General features: G+C 45.6%; 1 protein-coding gene across 1 annotated transcript; it reads right to left on the bottom strand.

Moving 5' to 3' along the window:
• Positions 1–25,831, bottom strand: LOC144893631 (uncharacterized). Its single transcript, XM_078784490.1, has 5 exons — positions 25,819–25,831; positions 25,473–25,517; positions 15,994–16,038; positions 7,620–7,664; positions 1–947 (listed from the first exon to the last, which is right to left on the bottom strand). Exons 1-5 carry the CDS (start codon positions 25,829–25,831, stop codon positions 403–405), a joined length of 693 nt encoding a protein of 230 aa, XP_078640616.1. The 3' UTR covers positions 1–402.
• Positions 25,832–26,842: the final 1,011 nt, after the last annotated feature.

Genomic DNA, 26,842 nt, shown 5'->3' with positions numbered 1-26,842 from the left:
AGGGAGTGGAGTTGTCGAAGGGAGTGGAGTTGTCGAAGGGAGTGGGGTGTAGAAGGGAGTGGAGTTGTCGAAGGGAGTGGAGTTGTAGAAGGGAGTGGAGGTGTAGAAGTGAGTTGAGGTGTAGAAGGGAGTGAAGGTGTAGAAGGGAGTGGGGGTGTAGCAGGGAGTGCAGTTGTAGAAGGGAGTGGAGGTGTAGAAGTGAGTGGAGGTGTAGAAGTGAGTGGAGGTGTAGAAGGGAGTGAAGGTGTAGAAGGGAGTGGAGGTGTAGAAGGGAGTGGGGGTGCAGAAGGGAGTATGTCGGGTAGGGGTAGGTTGTATATCGGCAGGTGAGGATAGGTAGAGCTGTATATACGGGGCAGATGGCGGGAAAAGGAAGCGGAAGGAGGAAGGAAATGGAATGTTTTATAATCGTTTATTTATGCCGGCTGGGTGTTTTGTTCCAAGTTCCCTGATGATTTGCGTTTTTTTGTTTTCCCGGAGTGTTGGGTCAGATCGCGTTGTCAATCCACAAACAGATATAATCTCCTGCAATTTATCAAGTTGAATGTATTTTTTGTGTTTAAGGTGTTCACATACGGATGCTTGGTTGCTGGATCCGGCATCGTTAAAGTGGTCAGAAACCGAACTACCTCCTCCGCGCCTGATATTGCTGAGGTGTTCTTGAAAACCCTCCTTGAGCGTCTTTCCAGTTTGACCAATGTAGAGTTTATTGCAAAGTAAACATGAAATACAGTAGACTACATTGGAGGTCTCACAGGTAAAGCGTTCGGTGACATCGATGGAGGCGCTCGTCGGACCTGTTATTGTTGTGGTTTTGGTGCGGTCGGGGTTGATGAAGGGGCAGGTATGGCACCTTTTGAATTTGCACCTTTTGCATTGTTCACAATCGCATTGGCATATTATATTCTCCTCGCATCTGCTTGTTCCAGGTCTCGGCTCGCCACCATCTGCGGAGACGGAGACGCCATGGATTTCGTCAGACAAATGGACAAAACGCAAATACAGTCATCACTTTGTATAAACCTCCAACAATCTCACGTAAGTTGAAACTATTGGTTCGATATTGTGTGTGCACATTAAATATTTATCAGGAAATGAAACGTGCAAATCATGTGAATATTTGTAAGTTTTAATAATGTTTACCGAATCCTCTCCTTGATAACCACGGGCTGGTTGGATCATCCAGAGCAGGGGTTCTCAACATGGGGGATATGAACATGTGGTACCGACCGGCGCGAGACGACCTATGGTGGTCCAGAGTACGGCGAGACCCCCGCTTGGTATAAAACAGTTTCCCCTGATGTTTAACTCGACAGGAAGATGACAAAATTCAGGGGTGAACTTAGTAGAGAAAGAAAGTGCAACAAGAGGGACAATTGCTTTGCAATACAATTGTTCTTTGGATCTTTCTGTCAAATACAAAAGTTTTCTTTCAATTTTGGAAAATTCCTTGGCACACCTGAGCTCCTCACCACATACAAGGCTTTCATCCGCAGCTCAATGGAATACTGTTCTCCCATATGGGCCGGTGCTCCTGCCTCACACCTAGCTCGGCTTCACGCTGTTGAAACCAAAGCTTTCAGAATCATTGGAATCTCCTGCGATGAAGCTAACTCCGAGGGCCTTTCACTCACTCACCGCAGGCAGGTTGGTGGTCTTTTTGTCTTCCACCGACTCCTCTCCGGCCTTGCTCCATTCATTGCTTTCGGCCTTGCTCCATTGGGCCTTGCTCCATCCGGCTCCATCCGGCTCCATCCGGCCTTGCTCCATTCATTGCATTCCTTGCTTCCACCATTAAGCCATTTTAGCTCTGTGCTCTGTCCCCCAAATATTCATACAGGTCGCACAAGATCTACCTGCAACCCTCTTATGGTTAATCTGCCAAAATCTAGGCTCTCTGCTCACCTTCACTCCTTCATTCCTCTTTACTCCTGCCTCTAGAACAAACTCCCTCACTCCCTTCAATCCCACTCCTCCCTCCAGGTCTTCAAAACAGCTGTTCACCACCATCTCTTATCTTCCCCCATCCAAAACCTTGATCTTTTCTACCCCCGCTAATTTCACCCCAAATCCACTTTTTTGAAATACCAACTTCTTTCCTGGAAGTCCTTGGTGTTCTTGTGTTTATGCTTCTCCCCCCCCCCCCCCTCCCACGCCGCCTCCCCCCAAGCCCTCTCCCTCCCACACATTCCCGATGTCCGTGCTCTCAAATGTTGCGTTTATGTGCTTCCCCCTTCTCTCCCCATCTTGTCTACCGCTCCCCTTTTTATATACTTTGTTTGTTTGTCTGTCTGATTTGTTTGTGTGACAAATGTTAGCTCTTTCACGAGCCTCGGTTATGTATACAAAAAAGAAAGAAAAAAAAGGTGTAGAAGGGAGTGGAGTTGCAGAATGGAGTGGAGGTGTAGAAGGGAGTGGAGGTGTAGAAGGGAGTGGAGGTGTCGAAGGGAGTGGGGTTGTAGAAGGGAGAGTAGGTGTAGAAGGGAGTGGAGGTGTAGAAGGGAGTGGAGGTGTATAAGGGAGTGGGGGTGGAGAGGTGAGTGGAGGTGTAGAAGGGAGTGGGGGTGAAGAAGGGAGTGAAGGGGTCGAAGGTAGTGGGGTTTCGCAGGGAGTGGAGGTGTAGAAGGGAGTGGGGGTGTAGCAGGGAGTGGGAGTGTAGAAGGGAGGGGGGTTGAAGAATGGAGGGGAGCTGTCGAAGGGAGTCGGGGTGTTGAAGGGAGTGGGGGTGTAGAAGGGAGTGAAGGTGTAGAAGGGAGTGGGGGTGTCGCAGGGAGTGGGGATGTAGAAGGGAGGAGGGTTGTAGAAGGGAGGGAGGAGGGTGTAGAAGGGAGGGGGGTGTAGAAGGGAGGGGATCTGTAGAAGGCAGGGGGGTTGTAGAATGGACGGGGGGTGTAGATGGGAGGAGGGATTTAGAAGGAGTTGGGGTGTAGAAGGGAGGGGGGTTGTAGAAGGGAGGGGGTGTAGAAGGGAGAGGGGTTGTAGAAGGGAGGGGGTTTGTAGAAGGGAGTGGGAGTGCAGAAGGGAGGGGGGTTGTAGAAGGGATGGGGGTGTAGAAGGGAGGAGGGGTTTACAAGGGAGTGGGGGTGTAGAAGGGAGGGGAGTTGTAGAAGGGAGGGGGTGTAGAAGGGAGAGGGGTTGTAGAAGGGAGGGGGTTTGTAGAAGGGAGTGGGAGTGCAGAAGGGAGGGGGGTTGTAGAAGGGATGGGGGTGTAGAAGGGAGGAGGGGTTTACAAGGGAGTGGGGGTGTAGAAGGGGGTGGGGGTGTAGAAGGGAGTGGGGGCGGAGAAGGGAGTGAAAGTGTAGCAGGGATTGTGGGTGTAGAAGGGAGGGGGGTTGTAGAAGGGAGGGAGGAGGGTGTAGAAAGGAGGGGGTGTAAAAGGGAGGGGGTTGTAGAAGGGAGGGGGTTGTAGAAGGGAGGGGGGGTTGTTGAAGGGAGGGGGGATGTATAAGGGAGATGGGGTGAAGAAGGGAGTGGAGGTGTAGCAGGGAGTGGGGATGTAGAAGGGAGGGGGGGGTAGTAGAGGGAGGGGTGATTGTTGAAGGGAGGAGGGGTGGAGAAGGGAGGGGGGTTGTAGAAGGGAGTGGAGGTGTAGAATGGAGCGGAGGTGTAGAAGCGAGTATGGGTGGAGAAGGGAGTGAAGGTAAAGAAGGGAGTGGGGGTGTACAAGGGAGTGGAGGTGTAGAAGGGAGTGAAGGTGCAGAAGGGAGTGAAGGTGCAGAAGGGAGTGAAGGTGCAGAAGGGAGTGGGGGTGTAGCAGGGAGTGGGGTTGAAGAAGGGAGAGGGGTTTGGAAGGGAGTGGGGGTGTAGAAGGGAGGGGAGTTGTAGAAGGGTGTGGGCGGTGTTGAAGGGAGTGGGGGTGTAGCAGGGAGTGGGGTTGTAGAAGGAAGGAGGGGTTTGGAAGGGAGTGGTGGTGTAGAAGGGAGTGAAGGTGAAGCAAGGAGTGAAGGTGTAGCAGGGAGTGGGGATGTAGAAGGGAGTGAAGGTGAAGCAAGGAGTGAAGGTGTAGCAGGGAGTGGGGATGTAGAAGGGAGGGGGGTTGTAGAAGGGAGGGAGGGGGTTGTAGAAGTGAGTGGGGGTGCAGAACGGAGTGAAGGTGTAGAACGGAGGGGGTGGAGAAGGGAGGGGGGTTGTAGAAGGGAGGGGGGTTGTCGAAGAGAAGGGGGTTGTAGAAGGGACGGGGGGTGTAGAAGGGATGAGGGGTTTAGAAGGGAGTTGGGGTGGAGAAGGGAGGGGGGTTGTGGAAGGGAGGGGGGTGAAGAAGGGAGGGGGTTGTAGAAGGGAGGGGGTTGTAGAAGGGAGGGGGTTGTAGAAGGGAGGGGAGTGTAGAAGGGAGGGGGGTGTAGAAGGGGGGGGTGTTGAAGGGAGTGGGGGTTGTAGAAGGGAGGGGGTTGTAGAAGGGAGGGGAGTGTAGAAGGGAGTGGGGGTATAGAAGGGAGGGGAGTGTAGAAGGGAGTGGGGGTGTAGCAGGGAGTGGAGTTTTAGAAGGGCGTGGAGTTGTAGAAGGGAGTGGGGGTGTAGAAGGGAGTATGTCGGGTAGGGGTAGGTGGTATATCGGCAGGTGAGGATAGGTAGAGCTGTATCTACGGGGCAGATGGCAGGAAAAGGAAGCGGAAGGAGGAAAGAAATGGAATTTTTTATCATCGTTAATTCATGCCGTCTGGGTGTTTTTTTCCAAGTTTCTCGATGATTTCCCTTTCTTCTCTTTCCCGGAGTTTTTTGTCAGCTTGGATTTTCAATCCACAAACAGATATACTCTCCTGCATTTTATCAGTGTCAATGTAGTGGATGTGGTTAAAGTGTTTAGATACGGATGCTTGGTTGCGGGATCTGATGATTTTGTTGAGGTGTTGCCCGAAACCCTCCTTGAGCGTCTTTCCAGTTTGACCAATGTAGAGTTTATTGCAAAGTAAACATGAAATACAGTAGACTACATTGGAGGTCTCACAGGTAAAATGTTGGGTGACATCGATGGTGGCGCTCGTCGGAACTGTTATTCTTGTGGTGTTGATGAAGGGGCAGGTATGGCACCCTTTGAATTTGCACCTTTTGCATTGTTCACAATCGCATTGGCATAGTAAATTCTCCTCGTATCGCATTTTCTGCTTGTTCCAGGTCTCGGCTCGCGACCATCTGCGGCCACGGAGACGCCATAGATTTCGTTAGACAAATGGACGAAAACGCAAACACAGTCATCACTTTGTATAAACCTCCAACAATCTCACGTAAGTTGAAACTATTGGTTCGATATTGTGTGTGTACATGAAATATTTATCAGAAAATGAAACGTGCAAATCATGTGAATATTTGTAAGTTTTAATAATGTTTACCGAATCCTCTCCTTGATAATCACGGGCTGGTTGGATCATCCAGAGCAGGGTTTCTCAACATGGGGATATGAACACGGGGTACCGACCGGCACGAGACGACCTATGGTGGTCCAGAGTACGTCGAGAACCCCGCTTGGTATAAAACGGTTTCCCCTGATGTTTAACTCGACAGGACGATTACAAAATTAAGGGGTGAACTTAGTAGAGAAAGAAAGTGCAACAAGAGGGACAATTGCTTTGCAATACAATTTTTCTTTGGATCTTTCTGTCAAATACAAAAGTTTTCTTTCAATTTGGGCAATTCCTTGGCACACTTGAGCTCCTCACCACATACATGGCTTTCATCCGCAGCTCAATCGAATACTGCTCTCCCCTCTGGGCTGGTGCTCCTGCCTCACACCTAGCTCGTCTTCACGCTGTTGAAACCAAAGCTTTCAGAATCATTGGAATCTCCTTCCTGCGATGAAACTAACTCCGAGGGCCTTTCACTCACTCACCGCAGGCAGGTAGGTGGTCTTTTTGTCTTCCACCGACTCCTCTCCAGCCTTGCTCCCCCAGCTCTCTCTGTGCTCTGTCCCCCAAATATTCCTACAGGTCGCACAAGATCTACCAGTGACCCTCGTATGGTTAATCTGCCAAAATCTAGGCTCTCTGCTCACTTTCACTCTTTCATTCCTCTTTTCTACTGCCTCTGGAAGAAACTCCCTCACTCCCTTCAATCCCACTCCTCCCTCCAGGTCTTTAAAACAGGCTTGTCACCACCATCTCTTATCTTCCCCCATCCAAAACCTTGATCTTTTCTACCCCCGTTAATTCACCCCAGATACACTTTTCTGAAATACCGACTTCTTTCCTGGAAGTCCGAGCTGTGTCCATGTGTTTTTTTTACCTCTCCCACCACCACCCCCCTTCCCACTCCTGCTCCCCCCAAGCTGTCTCCCTCCCACAGATCTCCCGATGTCCCTGTTCTCTCCTGTTGTACTTGTGTGCTTCCCGCTCTTTCCCCAGCTTGTCTCCCGCTCCATTGATCATATGTCATTTGTATCAGTTTGTTTTTATGTGATTATTGTTGGCTCTTACACGAGCCTCGAACTTGCACACACACAAAAATAAAAAACATACATGCAATTTTAAAAATACATAGATATAACAGCTTTCTTCGATATTCTGATAAAATATTCTGATGTTGTGATCTTTCCCCGCATAATATTGTTTATCATTTTGTGGAGTTTTCCCTGCTGCTTGAACATCCTTGATATAACTCACAGACCGGTGTTTTTGTTTGTGTTTTTGTTTGTTTGTCATGCTACTCCTGCAGTTCTGTCTCGATTACATCCAGACTATCTACATAGTAGGATCAGCATGTCCCAATTAGTGCATAGTAGTGTTTTTATCTTTGCCAGTGGTCTTGGGGTCGGGCGAGGGGTGTGCAAATTCTCAATGCAAATGTGTATTATGTAGCGCCGCCTCAAGGTGGGAGAGGGTATTACAAGTCCATGCCCTTTACAGTATGTACAGTACTCCTGCCCCCAAGTTATTTTGTTTTTTTTTCAGTTTAAGTTTTGTTCAGTTGTAAGTTTTTAGTGTTTCAGTGTAAGTGTAAGTTTTCAGTGTAAGTTTTCAGTGTTTCAGTGTAAGTGTAAGTTTTCAGAGTAAGTTCTCCAGTGTAAGTGTGGTGTTTTGAATTGTAAACAGTAGCCATGTTTTTGCTTCATGCACATAACCCGGGTTATTTTGTTTTTATTTTCAGAAGCGATTGAGGCAGCTGTTAGTTGCCTATACACCACCCAAATAAAGGTATAAGAGCGTGTTGCATGCTTCGAACAAGGTCGCCCATAGGGTGGGTACTCTGATAGTGAAAGAGAATTTTCCAAATGAACATCGAGATGAGGAACTCGTGCTTGAGTTGTTTTGTGTTCTTTTGATTCATAATTAAATAAGGTTCATGCGAAAAGCAAACCACCATTCTGGTGCTTCTCAAGCATGGGCTGTATCACAAGGATTTTGTGACAGTAATATTGAGATGTGAGATCTAATATCGATTTCATCATCACCTGAGGTGTTAGCTAACTCGTAAGGGAACCCACGTGGAACAGAGCGATGATGTTAACATGATATGGGACAAGAGATTAATGAATGGAATAAAAATGAAAAACATGAGGTGCGCATGGAAAAGCAGAGTATTTGGAAATATCACGATAATCAAAGACAGACATGAAGACGAGTATTATTTAATCGATCCTCATTTCCACAATCATTACAACACTCAACGATCCCACCCTCATCACTTACCGTTCGCATCGTCGCGGGCCCCGTCATCAATTCCAGCAGCCGCATCTGTGCAAATTCGGGAACAAACAAATCATCAAATAATTCATTTCAATGATTTTATCCTTGTTAAACGAATTAACTTTGTGTTGATAAACAATTTATAATTCACCATCAATATAATTTATTATATAAGAAGTGAGCTACATTCTCTAGTTGTGCATTGTGAAGATTTGTTATGAAATGACCTGCTTGGTGGCCTTGTCTGAGGATAGGTATTGCATCCTGTGTGCTGACATTAGTTGTTGGACGTTAAAGAATCGGTAAGCTATCGCCGGCACCATGGCCAGGTCCAAATTCCTGCCCTAACCAGCAGATGCCATTGTATCAGGGGCACAGCAGCACCCTCAGCCAATGATGCCACTCCGTAGCCTTCAGCGATCTTCAGCTCATGAGATGCTTCAATAAACCATGGAGAAGGCAGAGGGCGCAAGAGCAGAAACGAGGTGGAAGAAGACAGAGAGAGGGGGTTGGCTGATCAGGTCTCGTTGTTGGGGTGTTTTTGTGTTGAAGAATTCCACGGACTGAAAGAATAACATTTGTGTTTTTCTTGCCTCCATGCTAGTTAAATATATTTTATCTCGAACACCACATTTCAAAACTGTCAAACTTCCTCCTTTCTTTTTCACTGTACATGACACATTGATGCATTAAATTTGGAAATATTACACGAGACCATTTCATTTAGACCTTTCATTTAGTAAATAATGTGCAAACTCCACCCAATCTGGGGAGTGGGTAAACTGTTACTAAATAAATATATTATTACCCTGCGCTCGCGAAACGAAAAGCGGGGTTAAGCATTCAGTGTTGTGTGCCGTGTGCCGTGTGCCGCGTGCCGGAGGTGTTTGCATTTAAAAAAAATCATTTTCTCGGCAACCGTTGGTCCGATTGGCATGAAATTTTCACCATGGGAGCGCCTCCTCCTGTAGAATGTTTCAATGACTATTATGACGTCATCGGTCACGTGGTGCAGGCGCCATCTTGGAAAAACGTTACACCTCTATCTCTGAAAGCACTCCATGGAAAAATTGAGACCTGGCTCATTGTCAAGTACTCCCCATGGGGAATCAGATATGTCAATGATTTCATCGGTCATCATGATGTCATCGGTGCCTTCGTTATGACGTCATAATTCGACAAATACAACACTTATCCATGTAATCATTATTCTTTTTTTTCAGCAACTGTTGGTCTGATGGATGCGAAATTTTCACCAGACGAGCCCCTCCTCCTTTAGAATATTTTAATGATAATCATAATCATTATATCATAGGTCATGTGTTACAGGCGCCATCTTGGAAAAACCGAAAAATGTTGCACCTCTATATCTCCAAAACCGTTGCATGGAAAAATTGAAACATGGCTCATTGTGAAGAACTCCATCTGTGGAATAGGTGTTGTTAACGATGACATCATTGGTGCCATAATTATGACGTCATAATTCGACAAGGACAACGCTTAGTCTGATCAGTTTGAAATGTATTGAGCATGATCTATGCAGCAATTATATTAGAGAATATAAATTTATGATGTCATTGCTCACGTGGTCTGGCAGCCATATTGGATCAAAGAAAAAAAATGTTCAAAAACAGAAGAGTTGGCTCACACCAAGTTGGATTGCGCAGGGTAAGTATTCTATGAATACCCTGTAGTTACCCTGCGCTCGCGAAGCAAAAAGCAGGGTTTGGCATTCGGGTGCGTCCGTACGTGCGGCGTATGTGTCTGCATTTTAAAAATTCATTTCTCGGCAACAGTTGGTCCGATCGATGCGAAATTTTACCATAGAGTGCCTCCGCCTGTATAATTTTTTATTAATAATTATGACGTCATAGGTCACGTGGTATGGACGCCATCTTAGAAAAATTTTACACCTCTATATCTCCCAAACCGCTCAATGGAAAGAATTGAAACATGGCTCATTGTCAAGTACTTTCCATGGTAGATAAGATATGTTGGTGATGATGTCAATGGTACCTTCATTATGACGTCATAATTCGACAAGTACAATCCTTGATCGGAATGGTATGAAAAAAAAATCCTCTGCAACTGTTAGTCCGATGGACAGAAATTTTTCAGAATATGAGCGGCCCCTCCTGTATAATTGTTTTTAATGATAATTATGACGTTATACGTAACGTGGTACAGGTGCCGTCTTGGAAAAGCCTTAAAACGTTGCACCTCTATATCTCCAAAACCGCTTCATGGAAAAAATTTAAAGCTGGCTCATGGTAAAGAACTCCATATGGGGAATAGGTGTTGTTAACGATGATGTCATTGGTGTCGTAATTATGACGTCATAATTCGACGATTTTTTAAAGTTTGTGATGAGTGTTACGGACTCGTCACTTCCGTTGTTGTGGTTTTCATCCACTGTAGACATTGTTGGTTCCATGTACTATTATTGTTGTCGTTTGAGGGAAATAGAGATTATTATTTTCAAAAGGTAAAAAAGTTAATGTTTTAAATGAAACCGGAACCGGACAACGACGAAGAGGAAGGAGAAGGCGGGGCGAGTGAGTCGGACAAGAAGCCAAGTTGCTTCGAGGTCTTCAGCGAACGTTGGCGAACGAGGTTCACGAGTGAACTTTGGGGTTTCCTGGGAAAGGGATTCCTGCAACAGAGTTGTTATCGCTGTGACAGATAAACCTGCGTGACAGGTTTTGAGGTTGATTCCGAAGAGAATCATCGGAGTGCCATTACGTCTCGAGAACAGGCCGTTGGCCATTTTGACTCGCGTCTGATGTTCGCATCGCTCAAGGTTTTTCACCTTGCTTCAACCATTTTCACCACCTCCAGACATTAACCTGGTGTATGTGTAACGTGGCTTTTGAGTGGGAAATCTGTGGTTCGCCAATTGGGAGCCGTGGAATGTCCATACCCGAGGGTGTGATTTCCCCGTCGCCTTGAGGGCACCTTTGCGCAGCTTTGGCCGCGTGACTGTGACTGTCAATCCGAACGGGATTCTGGTCTCGATTAGACATCATTCTGAAGATCACTGGAGCGGATCGACTTTGGCTTGAAGCCGGGAAAGAGACATTGGGGATCGTTCTTTTTTCACCCACTTGGAGCACAGTGAGTTATATTGTACGATACTGATGGTACCATCATAGGAGATATATATATATATTGATTGTACAATTGATTACTATTGTTATTGTACTGTTATTCTTGTGTGACCTTAATACAATATTTGTTTGTTGGTAACAATTGGTGTGGTTTCACCATTGATCTTTGACATACAGAATAACACTTCTTTCTGCCGTGACTCCTCTCGGGGCTCGGAGGTACACCGTGACCGGGGTTTGGGGAGGAGCATGTAACAGAAATTGGGGGCTCGTCTTTGCTGACAAAATTCCCAAATCCTCGTCCGGGATTAAATTCCCTAACATTCGTCCGGGATAGAATTCCCTAACATTCCCAAAATTCCCAAATTTGGAATTTTTATAATCCCAAATTTTTCCAAAAGAATTTGAAAATTTTTGTGTGAAAGTTAACAGGTGCTAACTGATAGTCACCATGGTGTTTGATGCAGAAAAGTTTGCGGCGTCCCCTAATGAGGCACAGTTCCAAGCGTTAAAAAGATCGGAACTCTTGATATTGGCCAAATATTTTAACTTGGAGGTCCGAGTTAATATGAAGAAAGCAGAGATGCAGACATTGGTGGTAGAATCTCTGGTGGGACAAGGAACATGAAAAGAGGTAGCCTTGGATTGGTTACCCGAGGAAAAAGAAAATGTGGAGCTCCGGAAAATGGCGATGCAACTGCAGAGCCAGGAAAGGTTAAAAGCAGAGGAAAGGAAAGCAGAAAAGGAAAGAGCAGAACAGGAACGAGAACTCGAGGAAAGAAGAGCAGAGGAAAGAGCAGAGGAAAGAGCAGAGGAAAGAGCAGAGGAAAGGAAAGCAGAAAAGGAAAGAGCAGAACAGGAACGAGAACTCGAGGAAAGAAGAGCAGAACAGGAACGAGAACTCGAGGAGAGAAGAGCAGAGGAAAGGAGAGCTGAAGAAGAAAGAAGAGTAGAGGAATGAGCAGAGGAAAGGAGAGCCGAAAGGGAGTCAAAGGAATGGGACATGGAGTATCAGAAGGAACTTAAACTCAAGGAGCTGGAATTACTGGGAGAACGGAGAGAAGTAGTATCCATGCCGGCTCGTTCGACAACTAGTCAGAACTCTTGGGATGTTGGTAGGCACGTGAGACTGGTTCCACCCTTCAATGAAAAGGAGGTAGCCAAGTTTTTTTTACACTTTGAGAAAGTGGCTCAAATGCTAAAATGGCCTGTGGGGTCCTGGACTATGTAAGTGCAAAGTGTTCTGGTGGGTAAAGCTCAAGATATATTTTCGGCTTTACCGATTGACCAATGTGCAGATTATGAGATAGTGAATAAAACCATTCTCAAAGCCTATGAATTGGTCCCTGAAGCTTACCGGCAAAAATTCAGGAATGCCAGGAAGAAGGAGAGTGAGACCCATGTGGAGTTTGCCAGAATGAAGGAAACCATGTTTGATAGGTGGTGTGACTCGAAGGAGATTGGGAAAGACTTCAACCTGTTACGACAATTGATCTTGGTGGAGGAATTCAAACAGTGTGTCCACGTGGACATTAAAGTACAACTGGATGAAAAAAAAGGACCAGAGTTGTATGAGGCAACAACAGTGGCAGATGGCTATGCCTTGACACACAGGATGGGGTTCCACAAACCTAACTTCCCGTCTAGAGTTAGCCAGGGGAGTTATGGTAAATCAGGTTCGGAGAACAAATATTCATGGAGGCGGCCTTGAGAGGACTATGGGGACAAATCTGATACCGCGACTTTTAGGGATCAGAAGACTACAGTTCCAACACAGACTTATCTTCCGGGGGGGGGGGGGGGGGAGGGGGCCGAGGCAGACCACGAGTTTTTCCTCTGGGCTTAATTGCGCTTTTTGCAAGAAACCTGGGCATTTGATGTCCCAATGTTACGCCCTGAAAAGAAAAAATCAGGAGTGGAGTCATACTAGTGCAACTCCGAATGCATTGGCCAATGCGAGAAATCGTCCTAGGACAGTGCCTTGTGAAGATTCCCATGCCAAAGTTACGGCATCACAGAACGACCTTGTTCAAGAGGGTTACATACCTTTTATTTCAGAGGGGTTTGTGTCACTGGATGGAGACTTAACGAACCAGAGACCTGATAGGGTATTGAGGGACACAGGAGCACATCAATCTTTGATGCTTGAAGGCATTTTGCCATTGTCAGAGAAGACGGCAACTGGTGTTAGTGTTTTTTACAGGGGGTTGGTGGCTGTGTTAACGCTCCTCTTCATGTCATCCATTTGAAGTCTGATTTGGTGTCAGGACCGGTCACTGTGGGGTTACAAGCCACTCCACCTGTAGAGGGAATATCTTTTGTTATCGGGAATGATTTGGCCGGTGGTCGAGTTTCTGGTAATACGATGTTTGTTGAAAAGCCTAGTCTGGAAAATAACACCGCACAGTTAGAGCAGGAGATTCCGGGTATCTTTCCATCCTGTGCCGCGACTCGTGCTTTCGGTAGGAAGCGCTCTGAAGAGAAGGAGAAGGTACTGACGTCACGCTTTGCACAGGCACTTCTTGTCGAGTACCCTGAAACTAAGTGTCAGCACACACAAGTCATGGATGGAGGCAATGTTGGCAAGCTCTTTGTAGGTGGACTGAACTTTGACACAAGTGAAGATGTTCTGGACTCTATCTTTGGCAAATATGGACCACTCTTGGAAGTGCTGCTGATTAAACACAGGGAGACGCAAACGTCGAGAGGGTTTGGCTTTGTCACATTTGAAAACACAACGGACGCCAAAGATGCAGAAAAGGATTTGAATGGCAAGGATTTGGATGGTCGGACCATATCAGTAGAGAAGGCAGGCCATGGGCGTCGAGGGGGCTACAGAGGAGGAAAACGTGGAGGTAGTTTCAGGGGTGGCGATGGCTCCCGGGTTGGGAGTAGTAGTTTTGGTGGCGGCCGCAGTCGTGATTACTACGGAGGCTCCCAGCAGCAGCAGCGCAGTTTTGGCAACTCTCGGCGGGATGACTATTACTGTGGTAGCCGAGATGGGGACCGCTACTCACGTGACTACAGCACCCGACTCTACAACCGTGATTATGATTTTTATGATCAAGAGAAGAGTTGGAAGCACTGAGTGCTCAGGAGCAGCCGAGCCAAGATTCCTACACGGGTTAACCCGTAACACCCCACGTCCCTAAATGCGTCCATGCAGTGAATACTTCCAGGCATCACCACCCAACCACCATGAATCCTGGCTCTCAGCTCGGCCTCCTTCAAAAAGTGCTGAAGATTTGCTTTGCTTTGGATTTTTGATCACAACCCCTTCACCTTCATTCAAAAAATGAAGGGTTGGAAATCAGAGGCTGATGAGATGGAGTTTGGCTTTGCAGGAATTGAACTTGGAAATTGAGCATGTAAAGGCCATGGACAATGTCGTTGCTGATGCTTTATCCAGAGTGAACTAAGTTTGGAAATTCCTGTAGGTAGCTTTCAGAATCATTGGAATCTCCTGCGATGAAGCTAACTCCGAGGGCCTTTCACTCACTCACCGCAGGCAGGTTGGTGGTCTTTTTGTCTTCCACCGACTCGTCTCCGGCCTTGTTCCCCCAGCTCTGTCTGTGCTCTGTCCCCCAAATATTCCTGCAGGTCGCACAAGATCTACCAGCGACCCTCTTATGGTTAATCTGCCAAAATCTAGGCTCTCTGCTCACCTTCACTCTTTCAATCCTCTTTTCTCCCGCCTCTGGAACAAACTCCCTCACTCCCTTCAATCCCACTCCTTCCTCCAGGTCTTTAAAACAGCTGTTCACCACCATCTCTTATCTTCCCCCATCCAAAACCTTGATCTTTTCTACCCCCATTAATTCACCCCAGATACACTTTTCTGAAATACCGACTTCTATACTGGAAGTCCGAGCTGTGTCCATGTGTTTTTTTTTACCTCTCCCACCACCACCCCCTTTCCAACGCCTGCTCCCCCCAAGCTGTCTCCCTCCCACAGATCTCCCGATGTCCCTGTTCTCTCCTGTTGTACTTGTGTGCTTCCCGCTCTTTCCCCAGCTTGTATACCGCTCCATTGATCATATGTCATTTGTATCAGTTTGTTTTTATGTGATTAATGTTGGCTCTTACACGAGCCTCGATCTTGCACACACAAAAAATAAAAAACATACATGCATTTTTAAAAATACATACATATAACAGCTTTCTTCGATGTTCTGATAAAATATTCTGATGTTGTGATCTTTCCCCGCATGTTATTGTTTATCATTATGTGGAGTTTACCCTGTTGCTTGAACATCCTTGATATAACTCACAGACCAGTGTTTTTGTTTGTGTGTTTGTTTGTTTGTCATGCTATTCCTGCAGTTCTATCTCGATTACATCCAGACTATCTACATAGTAGGAGCCGATGATCCCAATTAGTGCATAGAGTGTTTTTATCTTTGCCAGTGGTCTTGGGGGCGGGCGAAGGGTGGGCAAATTCCTACTGCAAATGTGTATTATGTAGCGCCCCCTCCAGGTGGGAGAGGGTATTACAAGTCCACGCCCTTTACAGTATGTACAATACTTCTGCCCCCAAGTTTTTTTTTTTTCTTTGTTTTTTTTCAGTGTAAGTTTGGTTCAGTTGTAAGTTTTCATTGTTTCTGTGTAAGTGTAAGTTTTCAGTGTAAGTTCTCCAGTGTAAGTGAGGTGTTTTGAATTGTAAACAGTAGCCATGTTTTTGCTTCATGCACATAACCCAGGTTATTTTGTTTTTATTTTCAGAAGCGATTGAGGCAGCTGTTAGTTGCCTATACACCACCCAAATAAAGGTATGTGTCATGCGAGCGTGTTGCATGCTTCGAACAAGGTCGCCCATAGGGTGGGTACTCTGATAGTGAAAGAGAATTTTCCAAATTAACATCGAGATGAGGAACTCGTGCTTGAGTTGTTTTGTGTTCTTTTGATTCATAATTAAATAAGGTTCATCGAAAAGCAAACCACCATTCTGGTGCTTCTCAAGCATGGGCTGTATCACAAGGATTTTGTGACTGTAATATTGAGATGTGAGATCTAATATCGATTTCATCATCACCTGAGGTGTTAGCTAACTAGTGAGGGAACCCACGTGGAACAGAGCGATGATGTTAACATGATATGGGACAAGAGATTAATGAATGGAATAAAAATGAAAAACATGAGGTGCGCATGGAAAAGCAGAGTATTTGGAAATATCACGATAATCAAAGACAGACATGAAGACGAGTATTATTTAATCAATCCTCATTTCCACAATCATTACAACACTCAACGATCCCACCCTCATCACTTACCGTTCGCATCGTCGAGGGCCACGTCATCAATTCCAGCAGCCGCATCTGTGCAAATTCGGGAACAAACAAATCATCAAATAATTCATTTCAATGATTTTATCCTTGTTAAACGAATTAACTTTGTGTTGATAAACAATTTATAATTCACCATCAATATAATTTATTATATAAGAAGTGAGCTCCATTCTCTAGTTGTGCATTGTGAAGATTTGTTATGAAATGACCTGCTTGGTGGCCTTGTCTGAGGATAGGTATTGCATCCTGTGTGCTGACATTAGTTGTTGGACGTTAAAGAATCGGTAAGCTGTCGCCGGCACCATGGCCAGGTCCAAATTCCTGCCCTAACCAGCAGATGCCATTGTATCAGGGGCACAGCAGCACCCTCAGCCAATGATGCCACTCCGTAGCCTTTAGCGATCTTCAGCTCATGCGATGCTTCAATAAACCATGGAGAAGGCAGAGGGCGCAAGAGCAGAAACGAGGTGGAAGAAGACAGAGAGAGGGGGTTGGCTGATCAGGTCTCGTTGTTGGGGTGTTTTTGTGTGGAAGAATTCCACAGACTGAAAGAATAACATTTGTGTTTTTCTTGCCTCCATGCTAGTTAAAAAATTTTAAATCTCGAACACCACATTTCAAAACTGTCAATCTTCCTCCTTTCTTTTTCACTGTACATGACACATTGATGCATTAAATTTGGAAATATTACACTAGACCATTTCATTTAGAGTTTAGACCTTTCATTTAGTAAATAATGTGCAAACTCCACCCAATCTGGGGAGTGGGTAAACTGTTACTAAATAAATATATTATTACCCTGCGCTCGCGAAACGAAAAGCGGGGTTAAGCATTCAGTGTTGTGTGCCGTGTGCCGTGTGCCGTGTGCCGTGTGCCGGAGGTGTTTGCATTTTAAAAAAATCATTTTCTCGGCAACCGTTGGTCCGATTGGCATGAAATTTTCACCATGGGAGCGCCTCCTCCTGTAGAATGTTTCAATGACTATTATGACGTCATCGGTCACGTGGTGCAGGCGCCATCTTGGAAAAACGTTACACCTCTATCTCTGAAAGCACTCCATGGAAAAATTGAGACCTGGCTCATTGTCAAGTACTCCCCATGGGGAATCAGATATGTCAATGATTTCATCGGTCATCATGATGTCATCGGTGCCTTCGTTATGACGTCACAATTCGACAAATACAACACTTATCCATGTAATCATTATTCTTTTTTTTCAGCAACTGTTGGTCTGATGGATGCGAAATTTTCACCAGACGAGCCCCTCCTCCTTTAGAATATTTTAATGATAATCATAATCATTATATTGTTACAGACGTGGCTTGGATGTTATTTACCGAGCGGTTTTATGGTATGACCACGTCTGCACAAGTTACCCGATTGTGCCCGAACGTTGACTAATCGCGCTATGCTAGACCAATGAAGGAAAAAGAAGACACACGGCTGGAATTAATACGACACGACACCAGGGATACGGTTCTCAAAGGTTGTTATTACAATAATGCGGAAGGTTTAGATTACAGGGACAAGAGGGAAACATAGGAAGGTGGGCACTTAAACACACTTATATTAACCCCAACGGACGACAGATAAACGGGACAAGGCTCACTCACACGGGGTTTGATGGAAAGGACAGGCGGGTAGCGATCGCTCCAGGTGCACCTGGGCTCAGGGCAGGATCACGTACGGTCCAGTTTAAGAGATGCGGTGGAGGTATTGCAGCGCTTGAGGGGTGGCGACTTCTCTCTCCAGGCTGGGGGCGCATCTCACGTCACATCCGGCGCGGGGCCGCGTATATCCGGCGGGGAGTGACACGCCCTCGGCTCGTTAGCTCCGCCTCGTGGAATCGGCACGTTGCTTCTCATTGGGTGCGTGGGGGGGTTACTGGCTCCGCCCCTGACGAGGAGCTGACAGCCAGCCCCTTCGGGGTAACGCCGTGGAGCGTATGGTCATGGCGGGTAACCGAGCCGGTGTGAGGACGCACACTCCCCGCCCCTCTGTTGTTGTAGTCGTAGTTGTAGTTGTAATTGTTGTTGTTGTTGTTGTTTGGGGAAGAAGATGGGAGGAGGTATGGGAAAGGTCCTAAACTCACTACTGATGCCATATAATCACATTCTGGTGCAACGAAGAGTCATAATTAATGGAAACGAGGCCTTAACTGACATAGATTAAGAATAACTAGGAAGATGTCCGAAAGTTGGCTACGTGTGGTGCGGTGGACCTGGGCACGACATTTAATGGGGGAATAAGGGGAAGGTCGGCTCTACTGATTGTTATTTACATGCAATGGGACTAGGGAATGGGGGATTGGGGAAAGTTGGGGAGTATTGGAGAAAATAGGGGAATATTTACAAGCGGATATGGAGGCCAAATTCCATATTCGCAACAATATCATAGGTCATGTGTTACAGGCGCCATCTTGGAAAAACCGAAAAATGTTGCACCTCTATATCTCCAAAACCGTTGCATGGAAAAATTGAAACATGGCTCATTGTGAAGAACTCCATCTGTGGAATAGGTGTTGTTAACGATGACATCATTGGTGCCATAATTATGACGTCATAATTCGACAAGGACAACGCTTAGTCTGATCAGTTTGAAATGTATTGAGCATGATCTATGCAGCAATTATATTAGAGAATATAAATTTATGATGTCATTGCTCACGTGGTCTGGCAGCCATATTGGATCAAAGAAAAAAAATGTTCAACAACAGAAGAGTTGGCTCACACCAAGTTGGATTGCGCAGGGTAAGTATTCTATGAATACCCTGTAGTTACCCTGCGCTCGCGAAGCAAAAAGCAGGGTTTGGCATTCGGGTGCGTCCGTACGTGCGGCGTATGTGTCTGCATTTTTAAAATTCATTTCTCGGCAACAGTTGGTCCGATCGATGCGAAATTTTGCCATAGAGTGCCTCCGCCTGTATAATTTTTTATTAATAATTATGACGTCATAGGTCACGTGGTATGGACGCCATCTTAGAAAAATTTTACACCTCTATATCTCCCAAACCGCTCAATGGAAAGAATTGAAACATGGCTCATTGTCAAGTACTTTCCATGGTAGATAAGATATGTTGGTGATGATGTCAATGGTACCTTCATTATGACGTCATAATTCGACAAGTACAATCCTTGATCGGAACGGTATGAAAAAAAAAATCCTCTGCAACTGTTAGTCCGATGGACAGAAAATTTTCAGAATATGAGCGGCTCCTCCTGTATAATTGTTTTTAATGATAATTATGACGTTATACGTCACGTGGTACAGGCGCCGTCTTGGAAAAGCCTTAAAACGTTGCACCTCTATATCTCCAAAACCGCTTCATGGAAAAAATTTAAAGCTGGCTCATGGTAAAGAACTCCATATGGGGAATAGGTGTTGTTAACGATGATGTCATTGGTGTCGTAATTATGACGTCATAATTCGACGATTTTTTAAAGTTTGTGATGAGTGTTACGGACTCATCACTTCCGTTGTTGTGGTTTTCATCCACTGTAGACATTGTTGGTTCCATGTACTATTATTGTTGTCGTTTGAGGGAAATAGAGATTATTATTTTCAAAAGGTAAAAAAGTTAATGTTTTAAATGAAACCGGAACCGGACAACGACGAAGAGGAAGGAGAAGGCGGAGCGAGTGAGTCGGACAAGAAGCCAAGTTGCTTCGAGGTCTTCAGCGAACGTTGGCGAACGAGGTTCACGAGTGAACTTTGGGGTTTCCTGGGAAAGGGATTCCTGCAACAGAGTTGTTATCGCTGTGACAGATAAACCTGCGTGACAGGTTTTGAGGTTGATTCCGAAGAGAATCATCGGAGTGCCATTACGTCTCGAGAACAGGCCGTTGGCCATTTTGACTCGCATCTGATGTTCGCATCGCTCAAGGTTTTTCACCTTGCTTCAACCATTTTCACCACCTCCAGACATTAACCTGGTGTATGTGTAACGTGGCTTTTGAGTGGGAAATCTGTGGTTCGCCAATTGGGAGCCGTGGAATGTCCATACCCGAGGGTGTGATTTCCCCGTCGCCTTGAGGGCACCTTTGCGCAGCTTTGGCCGCGTGACTGTGACTGTCAATCCGAACGGGATTCTGGTCTCGATTAGACATCGTTCTGAAGATCACTGGAGCGGATCGACTTTGGCTTGAAGCCGGGAAAGAGACATTGGGGATCGTTCTTTTTTCACCCACTTGGAGCACAGTGAGTTATATTGTACGATACTGATGGTACCATCATAGGAGATATATATATATATATTGATTGTACAATTGATTACTATTGTTATTGTACTGTTATTCTTATGTGACCTTAATACAATATTTGTTTGTTGGTAACAATTGGTGTGGTTTCACCATTGATCTTTGACATACAGAATAACACTTCTTTCTGCCGTGACTCCTCTCGGGGCTCGGAGGTACACCGTGACCGGGGTTTGGGGAGGAGCATGTAACAGAAATTGGGGGCTCGTCTTTGCTGACAAAATTCCCAAATCCTCGTCCGGGATTAAATTCCCTAACATTCGTCCGGGATAGAATTCCCTAACATTCCCAAAATTCCCAAATTTGGAATTTTTCTAATCCCAAATTTTTCCAAAAGAATTTGAAAATTTTTGTGTGAAAGTTAACAGGTGCTAACTGATAGTCACCATGGTGTTTGACGCAGAAAAGTTTGCGGCGTCCCCTAATGAGGCACAGTTCCAAGCGTTAAAAAGATCGGAACTCTTGATATTGGCCAAATATTTTAACTTGGAGGTCCGAGTTAATATGAAGAAAGCAGAGATGCAGACATTGGTGGTAGAATCTCTGGTGGGACAAGGAACATGAAAAGAGGTAGCCTTGGATTGGTTACCCGAGGAAAAAGAAAATGTGGAGCTCCGGAAAATGGCGATGCAACTGCAGAGCCAGGAAAGGTTAAAAGCAGAGGAAAGGAAAGCAGAAAAGGAAAGAGCAGAACAGGAACGAGAACTCGAGGAAAGAAGAGCAGAGGAAAGAGCAGAGGAAAGAGCAGAGGAAAGAGCAGAGGAAAGGAAAGCAGAAAAGGAAAGAGCAGAACAGGAACGAGAACTCGAGGAAAGAAGAGCAGAACAGGAACGAGAACTCGAGGAGAGAAGAGCAGAGGAAAGGAGAGCTGAAGAAGAAAGAAGAGTAGAGGAATGAGCAGAGGAAAGGAGAGCCGAAAGGGAGTCAAAGGAATGGGACATGGAGTATCAGAAGGAACTTAAACTCAAGGAGCTGGAATTACTGGGAGAACGGAGAGAAGTAGTATCCATGCCGGCTCGTTCGACAACTAGTCAGAACTCTTGGGATGTTGGTAGGCACGTGAGACTGGTTCCACCCTTCAATGAAAAGGAGGTAGCCAAGTGTTTTTTACACTTTGAGAAAGTGGCTCAAATGCTAAAATGGCCTGTGGGGTCCTGGACTATGTAAGTGCAAAGTGTTCTGGTGGGTAAAGCTCAAGATATATTTTCGGCTTTACCGATTGACCAATGTGCAGATTATGAGACAGTGAATAAAACCATTCTCAAAGCCTATGAATTGGTCCCTGAAGCTTACCGGCAAAAATTCAGGAATGCCAGGAAGAAGGAGAGTGAGACCCATGTGGAGTTTGCCAGAATGAAGGAAACCATGTTTGATAGGTGGTGTGACTCGAAGGAGATTGGGAAAGACTTCAACCTGTTACGACAATTGATCTTGGTGGAGGAATTCAAACAGTGTGTCCACGTGGACATTAAAGTACAACTGGATGAAAAAAAAGGACCAGAGTTGTATGAGGCAGCAACAGTGGCAGATGACTATGCCTTGACACACAGGATGGGGTTCCACAAACCTAACTTCCCGCCTAGAGTTAGCCAGGGGAGTTATGGTAAATCAGGTTCGGAGAACAAATATTCATGGAGGCGGCCTTGAGAGGACTATGGGGACAAATCTGATACCGCGACTTTTAGGGATCAGAAGACTACAGTTCCAAGACAGACTTATCTTCCGGGGGGGGGGGGGGGAGGGGGCCGAGGCAGACCACGAGTTTTTCCTCTGGGCCTACTTGCGCTTTTTGCAAGAAACCTGGGCATTTGATGTCCCAATGTTACGCCCTGAAAAGAAAAAATCAGGAGTGGAGTCATACTAGTGCAACTCCGAATGCATTGGCCAATGCGAGAAATCGTCCTAGGACAGTGCCTTGTGAAGATTCCCATGCCAAAGTTACGGCATCACAGAACGACCTTGTTCAAGAGGGTTACATACCTTTTATTTCAGAGGGGTTTGTGTCACTGGATGGAGACTTAACGAACCAGAGACCTGATAGGGTATTGAGGGACACAGGAGCACATCAATCTTTGATGCTTGAAGGCATTTTGCCATTGTCAGAGAAGACGGCAACTGGTGTTAGTGTTCTTTTACAGGGGGTTGGTGGCTGTGTTAACGCTCCTCTTCATGTCATCCATTTGAAGTCTGATTTGGTGTCAGGACCGGTCACTGTGGGGTTACAAGCCACTCCACCTGTAGAGGGAATATCTTTTGTTATCGGGAATGATTTGGCCGGTGGTCGAGTTTCTGGTAATACGATGTTTGTTGAAAAGCCTAGTCTGGAAAATAACACCGCACAGTTAGAGCAGGAGATTCCGGGTATCTTTCCATCCTGTGCCGCGACTCGTGCTTTCGGTAGGAAGCGCTCTGAAGAGAAGGAGAAGGTACTGACGTCACCCTTTGCACAGGCACTTCTTGTCGAGTACCTTGAAACTAAGTGTCAGCACACACAAGTCATGGATGGAGGCAATGTTGGCAAGCTCTTTGTAGGTGGACTGAACTTTGACACAAGTGAAGATGTTCTGGACTCTATCTTTGGCAAATATGGACCACTCTTGGAAGTGCTGCTGATAAAACACAGGGAGACGCAAACGTCGAGAGGGTTTGGCTTTGTCACATTTGAAAACACAACGGACGCCAAAGATGCAGAAAAGGATTTGAATGGCAAGGATTTGGATGGTCGGACCATATCAGTAGAGAAGGCAGGCCATGGGCATCGAGGGGGCTACAGAGGAGGAAACCGGGAAATGGTAGTTTCAGGGGTGGCGATGGCTCCCGGGTTGGGAGTAGTAGTTTTGGTGGCGGCCGCAGTCGTGATTACTACGGAGGCTCCCAGCAGCAGCAGCGCAGTTTTGGCAACTCTCGGCGGGATGACTATTACTGTGGTAGCCGAGATGGGGACCGCTACTCACGTGACTACAGCACCCGACTCTACAACCGTGATTATGATTTTTATGATCAAGAGAAGAGTTGGAAGCACTGAGTGCTCAGGAGCAGCCGAGCCAAGATTCCTACACGGGTTAACCCGTAACACCCCACGTCCCTAAATGCGTCCATGCAGTGAATACTTCCAGGCATCACCACCCAACCACCATGAATCCTGGCTCTCAGCTCGGCCTCCTTCAAAAAGTGCTGAAGATTTGCTTTGCTTTGGATTTTTGATCACAACCCCTTCACCTTCATTCAAAAAATGAAGGGTTGGAAATCAGAGGCTGATGAGATGGAGTTTGGCTTTGCAGGAATTGAACTTGGAAATTGAGCATGTAAAGGCCAGGGACAATGTCGTTGCTGATGCTTTATCCAGAGTGAACTAAGTTTGGAAATTCCTGTAGGTAGCTTTCAGAATCATTGGAATCTCTTGCGATGAAGCTAACTCCGAGGGCCTTTCACTCACTCACCGCAGGCAGGTTGGTGGTCTTTTTGTCTTCCACCGACTCGTCTCCGGCCTTGTTCCCCCAGCTCTGTCTGTGCTCTGTCTCCCAAATATTCCTGCAGGTCGCACAAGATCTACCAGCGACCCTCTTATGGTTAATCTGCCAAAATCTAGGCTCTCTGCTCACCTTCACTCTTTCAATCCTCGTTTCTCCCGCCTCTGGAACAAACTCCCTCACTCCCTTCAATCCCACTCCTTCCTCCAGGTCTTTAAAACAGCTGTTCACCACCATCTCTTATCTTCCCCCATCCAAAACCTTGATCTTTTCTACCCCCATTAATTCACCCCAGATACACTTTTCTGAAATACCGACTTCTTTACTGGAAGTCCGAGCTGTGTCCATGTGTTTTTTTTTTACCTCTCCCACCACCACCCCCCTTCCAACGCCTGCTCCCCCCAAGCTCTCTTCCTCCCACAGATCTCCCGATGTCCCTGTTCTCTCCTGTTGTACTTGTGTGCTTCCCGCTCTTTCCCCAGCTTGTATACCGCTCCATTGATCATATGTCATTTGTATCAGTTTGTTTTTATGTGATTATTGTTGGCTCTTACACGAGCCTCGATCTTGCACACACAAAAAATAAAAAACATACATGCATTTTTAAAAATACATAGATATAACAGCTTTCTTCGATGTTCTGATAAAATATTCTGATGTTGTGATCTTTCCCCGCATGTTATTGTTTATCATTATGTGGAGTTTACCCTGTTGCTTGAACATCCTTGATATAACTCACAGACCAGTGTTTTTGTTTGTGTGTTTGTTTGTTTGTCATGCTACTCCTGCAGTTCTATCTCGATTACATCCAGACTATCTACATAGTAGGAGCCGATGATCCCAATTAGTGCATAGAGTGTTTTTATCTTTGCCAGTGGTCTTGGGGGCGGGCGAGGGGTGGGCAAATTCCTACTGCAAATGTGTATTATGTAGCGCCGCCTCAAGGTGGGAGAGGGTATTATAAGTCCACGCCCTTTACAGTATGTACAGTACTCCTGCCCCCAAGTTTTTTTTTATTCTTTGTTTTTTTTCAGTGTAAGTTTGGTTCAGTTGTAAGTTTTCAGTGTTTCAGTGTAAGTGTAAGTTTTCAGTGTAAGTTCTCCAGTGTAAGTGAGGTGTTTTGAATTGTAAACAGTCGCCATGTTTTTGCTTCATGCACATAACCCGGGTTATTTTGTTTTTATTTTCAGAAGCGATTGAGGCAGCTGTTAGTTGCCTATACACCACCCAAATAAAGGTATGTGTCATGAGAGCATGTTGCATGCTTCGAACAAGGTCGGCCATAGGGTGGGTACTCTGATAGTGAAAGAGAATTTTCCAAATAAACATCGAGATGAGGAACTCGTGCTTGAGTTGTTTTGTGTTCTTTTGATTCATAATTAAATAAGGTTTATGCGAAAAGCAAACCACCATTCTGGTGCTTCTCAAGCATGGGCTGTATCACAAGGATTTTGTGACTGTAATATTGAGATGTGAGATCTAATATCGATTTCATCATCACCTGAGGTGTTAGCTAACGAGTGAGGGAACCCACGTGGAACAGAGCGATGAGTTAACATGATATGGGACAAGAGATTAATGAATGGAATAAAAATGAAAAACATGAGGTGCGCATGGAAAAGCAGAGTATTTGGAAATATCACGATAATCAAAGACAGACATGAAGACGAGTATTATTTAATCGATCCTCATTTCCACAATCATTACAACACTCAACGATCCCACCCTCGTCACTTACCGTTCGCATCGTCGAGGGCCACGTCATCAATTCCAGCAGCCGCATCTGTGCAAATTCGGGAACAAACAAATCATCAAATAATTCATTTCAATGATTTTATCCTTGTTAAACGAATTAACTTTGTGTTGATAAACAATTTATAATTCGCCATCAATATAATTTATTATATAAGAAGTGAGCTCCATTCTCTAGTTGTGCATTGTGAAGATTTGTTATGAAATGACCTGCTTGGTGACCTTGTCTGAGGATAGGTATTGCATCCTGTGTGCTGACATTAGTTGTTGGACGTTAAAGAATCGGTAAGCTGTCGCCGGCACCATGGCCAGGTCCTAATTCCTGCCCTAACCAGCAGATGCCATTGTATCAGGGGCACAGCAGCACCCTCAGCCAATGATGCCACTCCGTAGCCTTCAGCGATCTTCAGCTCATGAGATGCTTCAATAAACCATGGAGAAGGCAGAGGGCGCAAGAGCAGAAACGAGGTGGAAGAAGACAGAGAGGGGGGGTTGGCTGATCAGGTCTCGTTGTTGGGGTGTTTTTGTGTGGAAGAATTCCACAGACTGAAAGAATAACATTTGTGTTTTTCTTGCCTCCATGCTAGTTAAAATTTTTAAAATCTCGATCACCACATTTCAAAACTGTCAATCTTCCTCCTTTCTTTTTCACTGTACATGACTCACATTGATGCATTAAATATGGAAATATTACACTCGACCATTTCATTTAGACCTTTCATTTAGTAAATAATGTGCAAACTCCACCCAATCTGGGGAGTGGGTAAACTGTTACTAAATAAATATATTATTACCCTGCGCTCGCGAAACGAAAAGCGGGGTTAAGCATTCAGTGTTGTGTGCCGTGTGCCGTGTGCCGCGTGCCGGAGGTGTTTGCATTTAAAAAAAATCATTTTCTCGGCAACCGTTGGTCCGATTGGCATGAAATTTTCACCATGGGAGCGCCTCCTCCTGTAGAATGTTTCAATGACTATTATGACGTCATCGGTCACGTGGTGCAGGCGCCATCTTGGAAAAACGTTACACCTCTATCTCTGAAAGCACTCCATGGAAAAATTGAGACCTGGCTCATTGTCAAGTACTCCCCATGGGGAATCAGATATGTCAATGATTTCATCGGTCATCATGATGTCATCGGTGCCTTCGTTATGACGTCACAATTCGACAAATACAACACTTATCCATGTAATCATTATTCTTTTTTTTCAGCAACTGTTGGTCTGATGGATGCGAAATTTTCACCAGACGAGCCCCTCCTCCTTTAGAATATTTTAATGATAATCATAATCATTATATCATAGGTCATGTGTTACAGGCGCCATCTTGGAAAAACCGAAAAATGTTGCACCTCTATAT

Source organism: Myxine glutinosa, chromosome 1 (genome assembly GCF_964187855.1).
Source record: "Myxine glutinosa chromosome 1, kmMyxGlut1.1, whole genome shotgun sequence".
Taxonomy (NCBI): domain Eukaryota; kingdom Metazoa; phylum Chordata; class Myxini; order Myxiniformes; family Myxinidae; genus Myxine; species Myxine glutinosa.
This window is presented reverse-complemented; position numbering and strand designations above follow the sequence as displayed.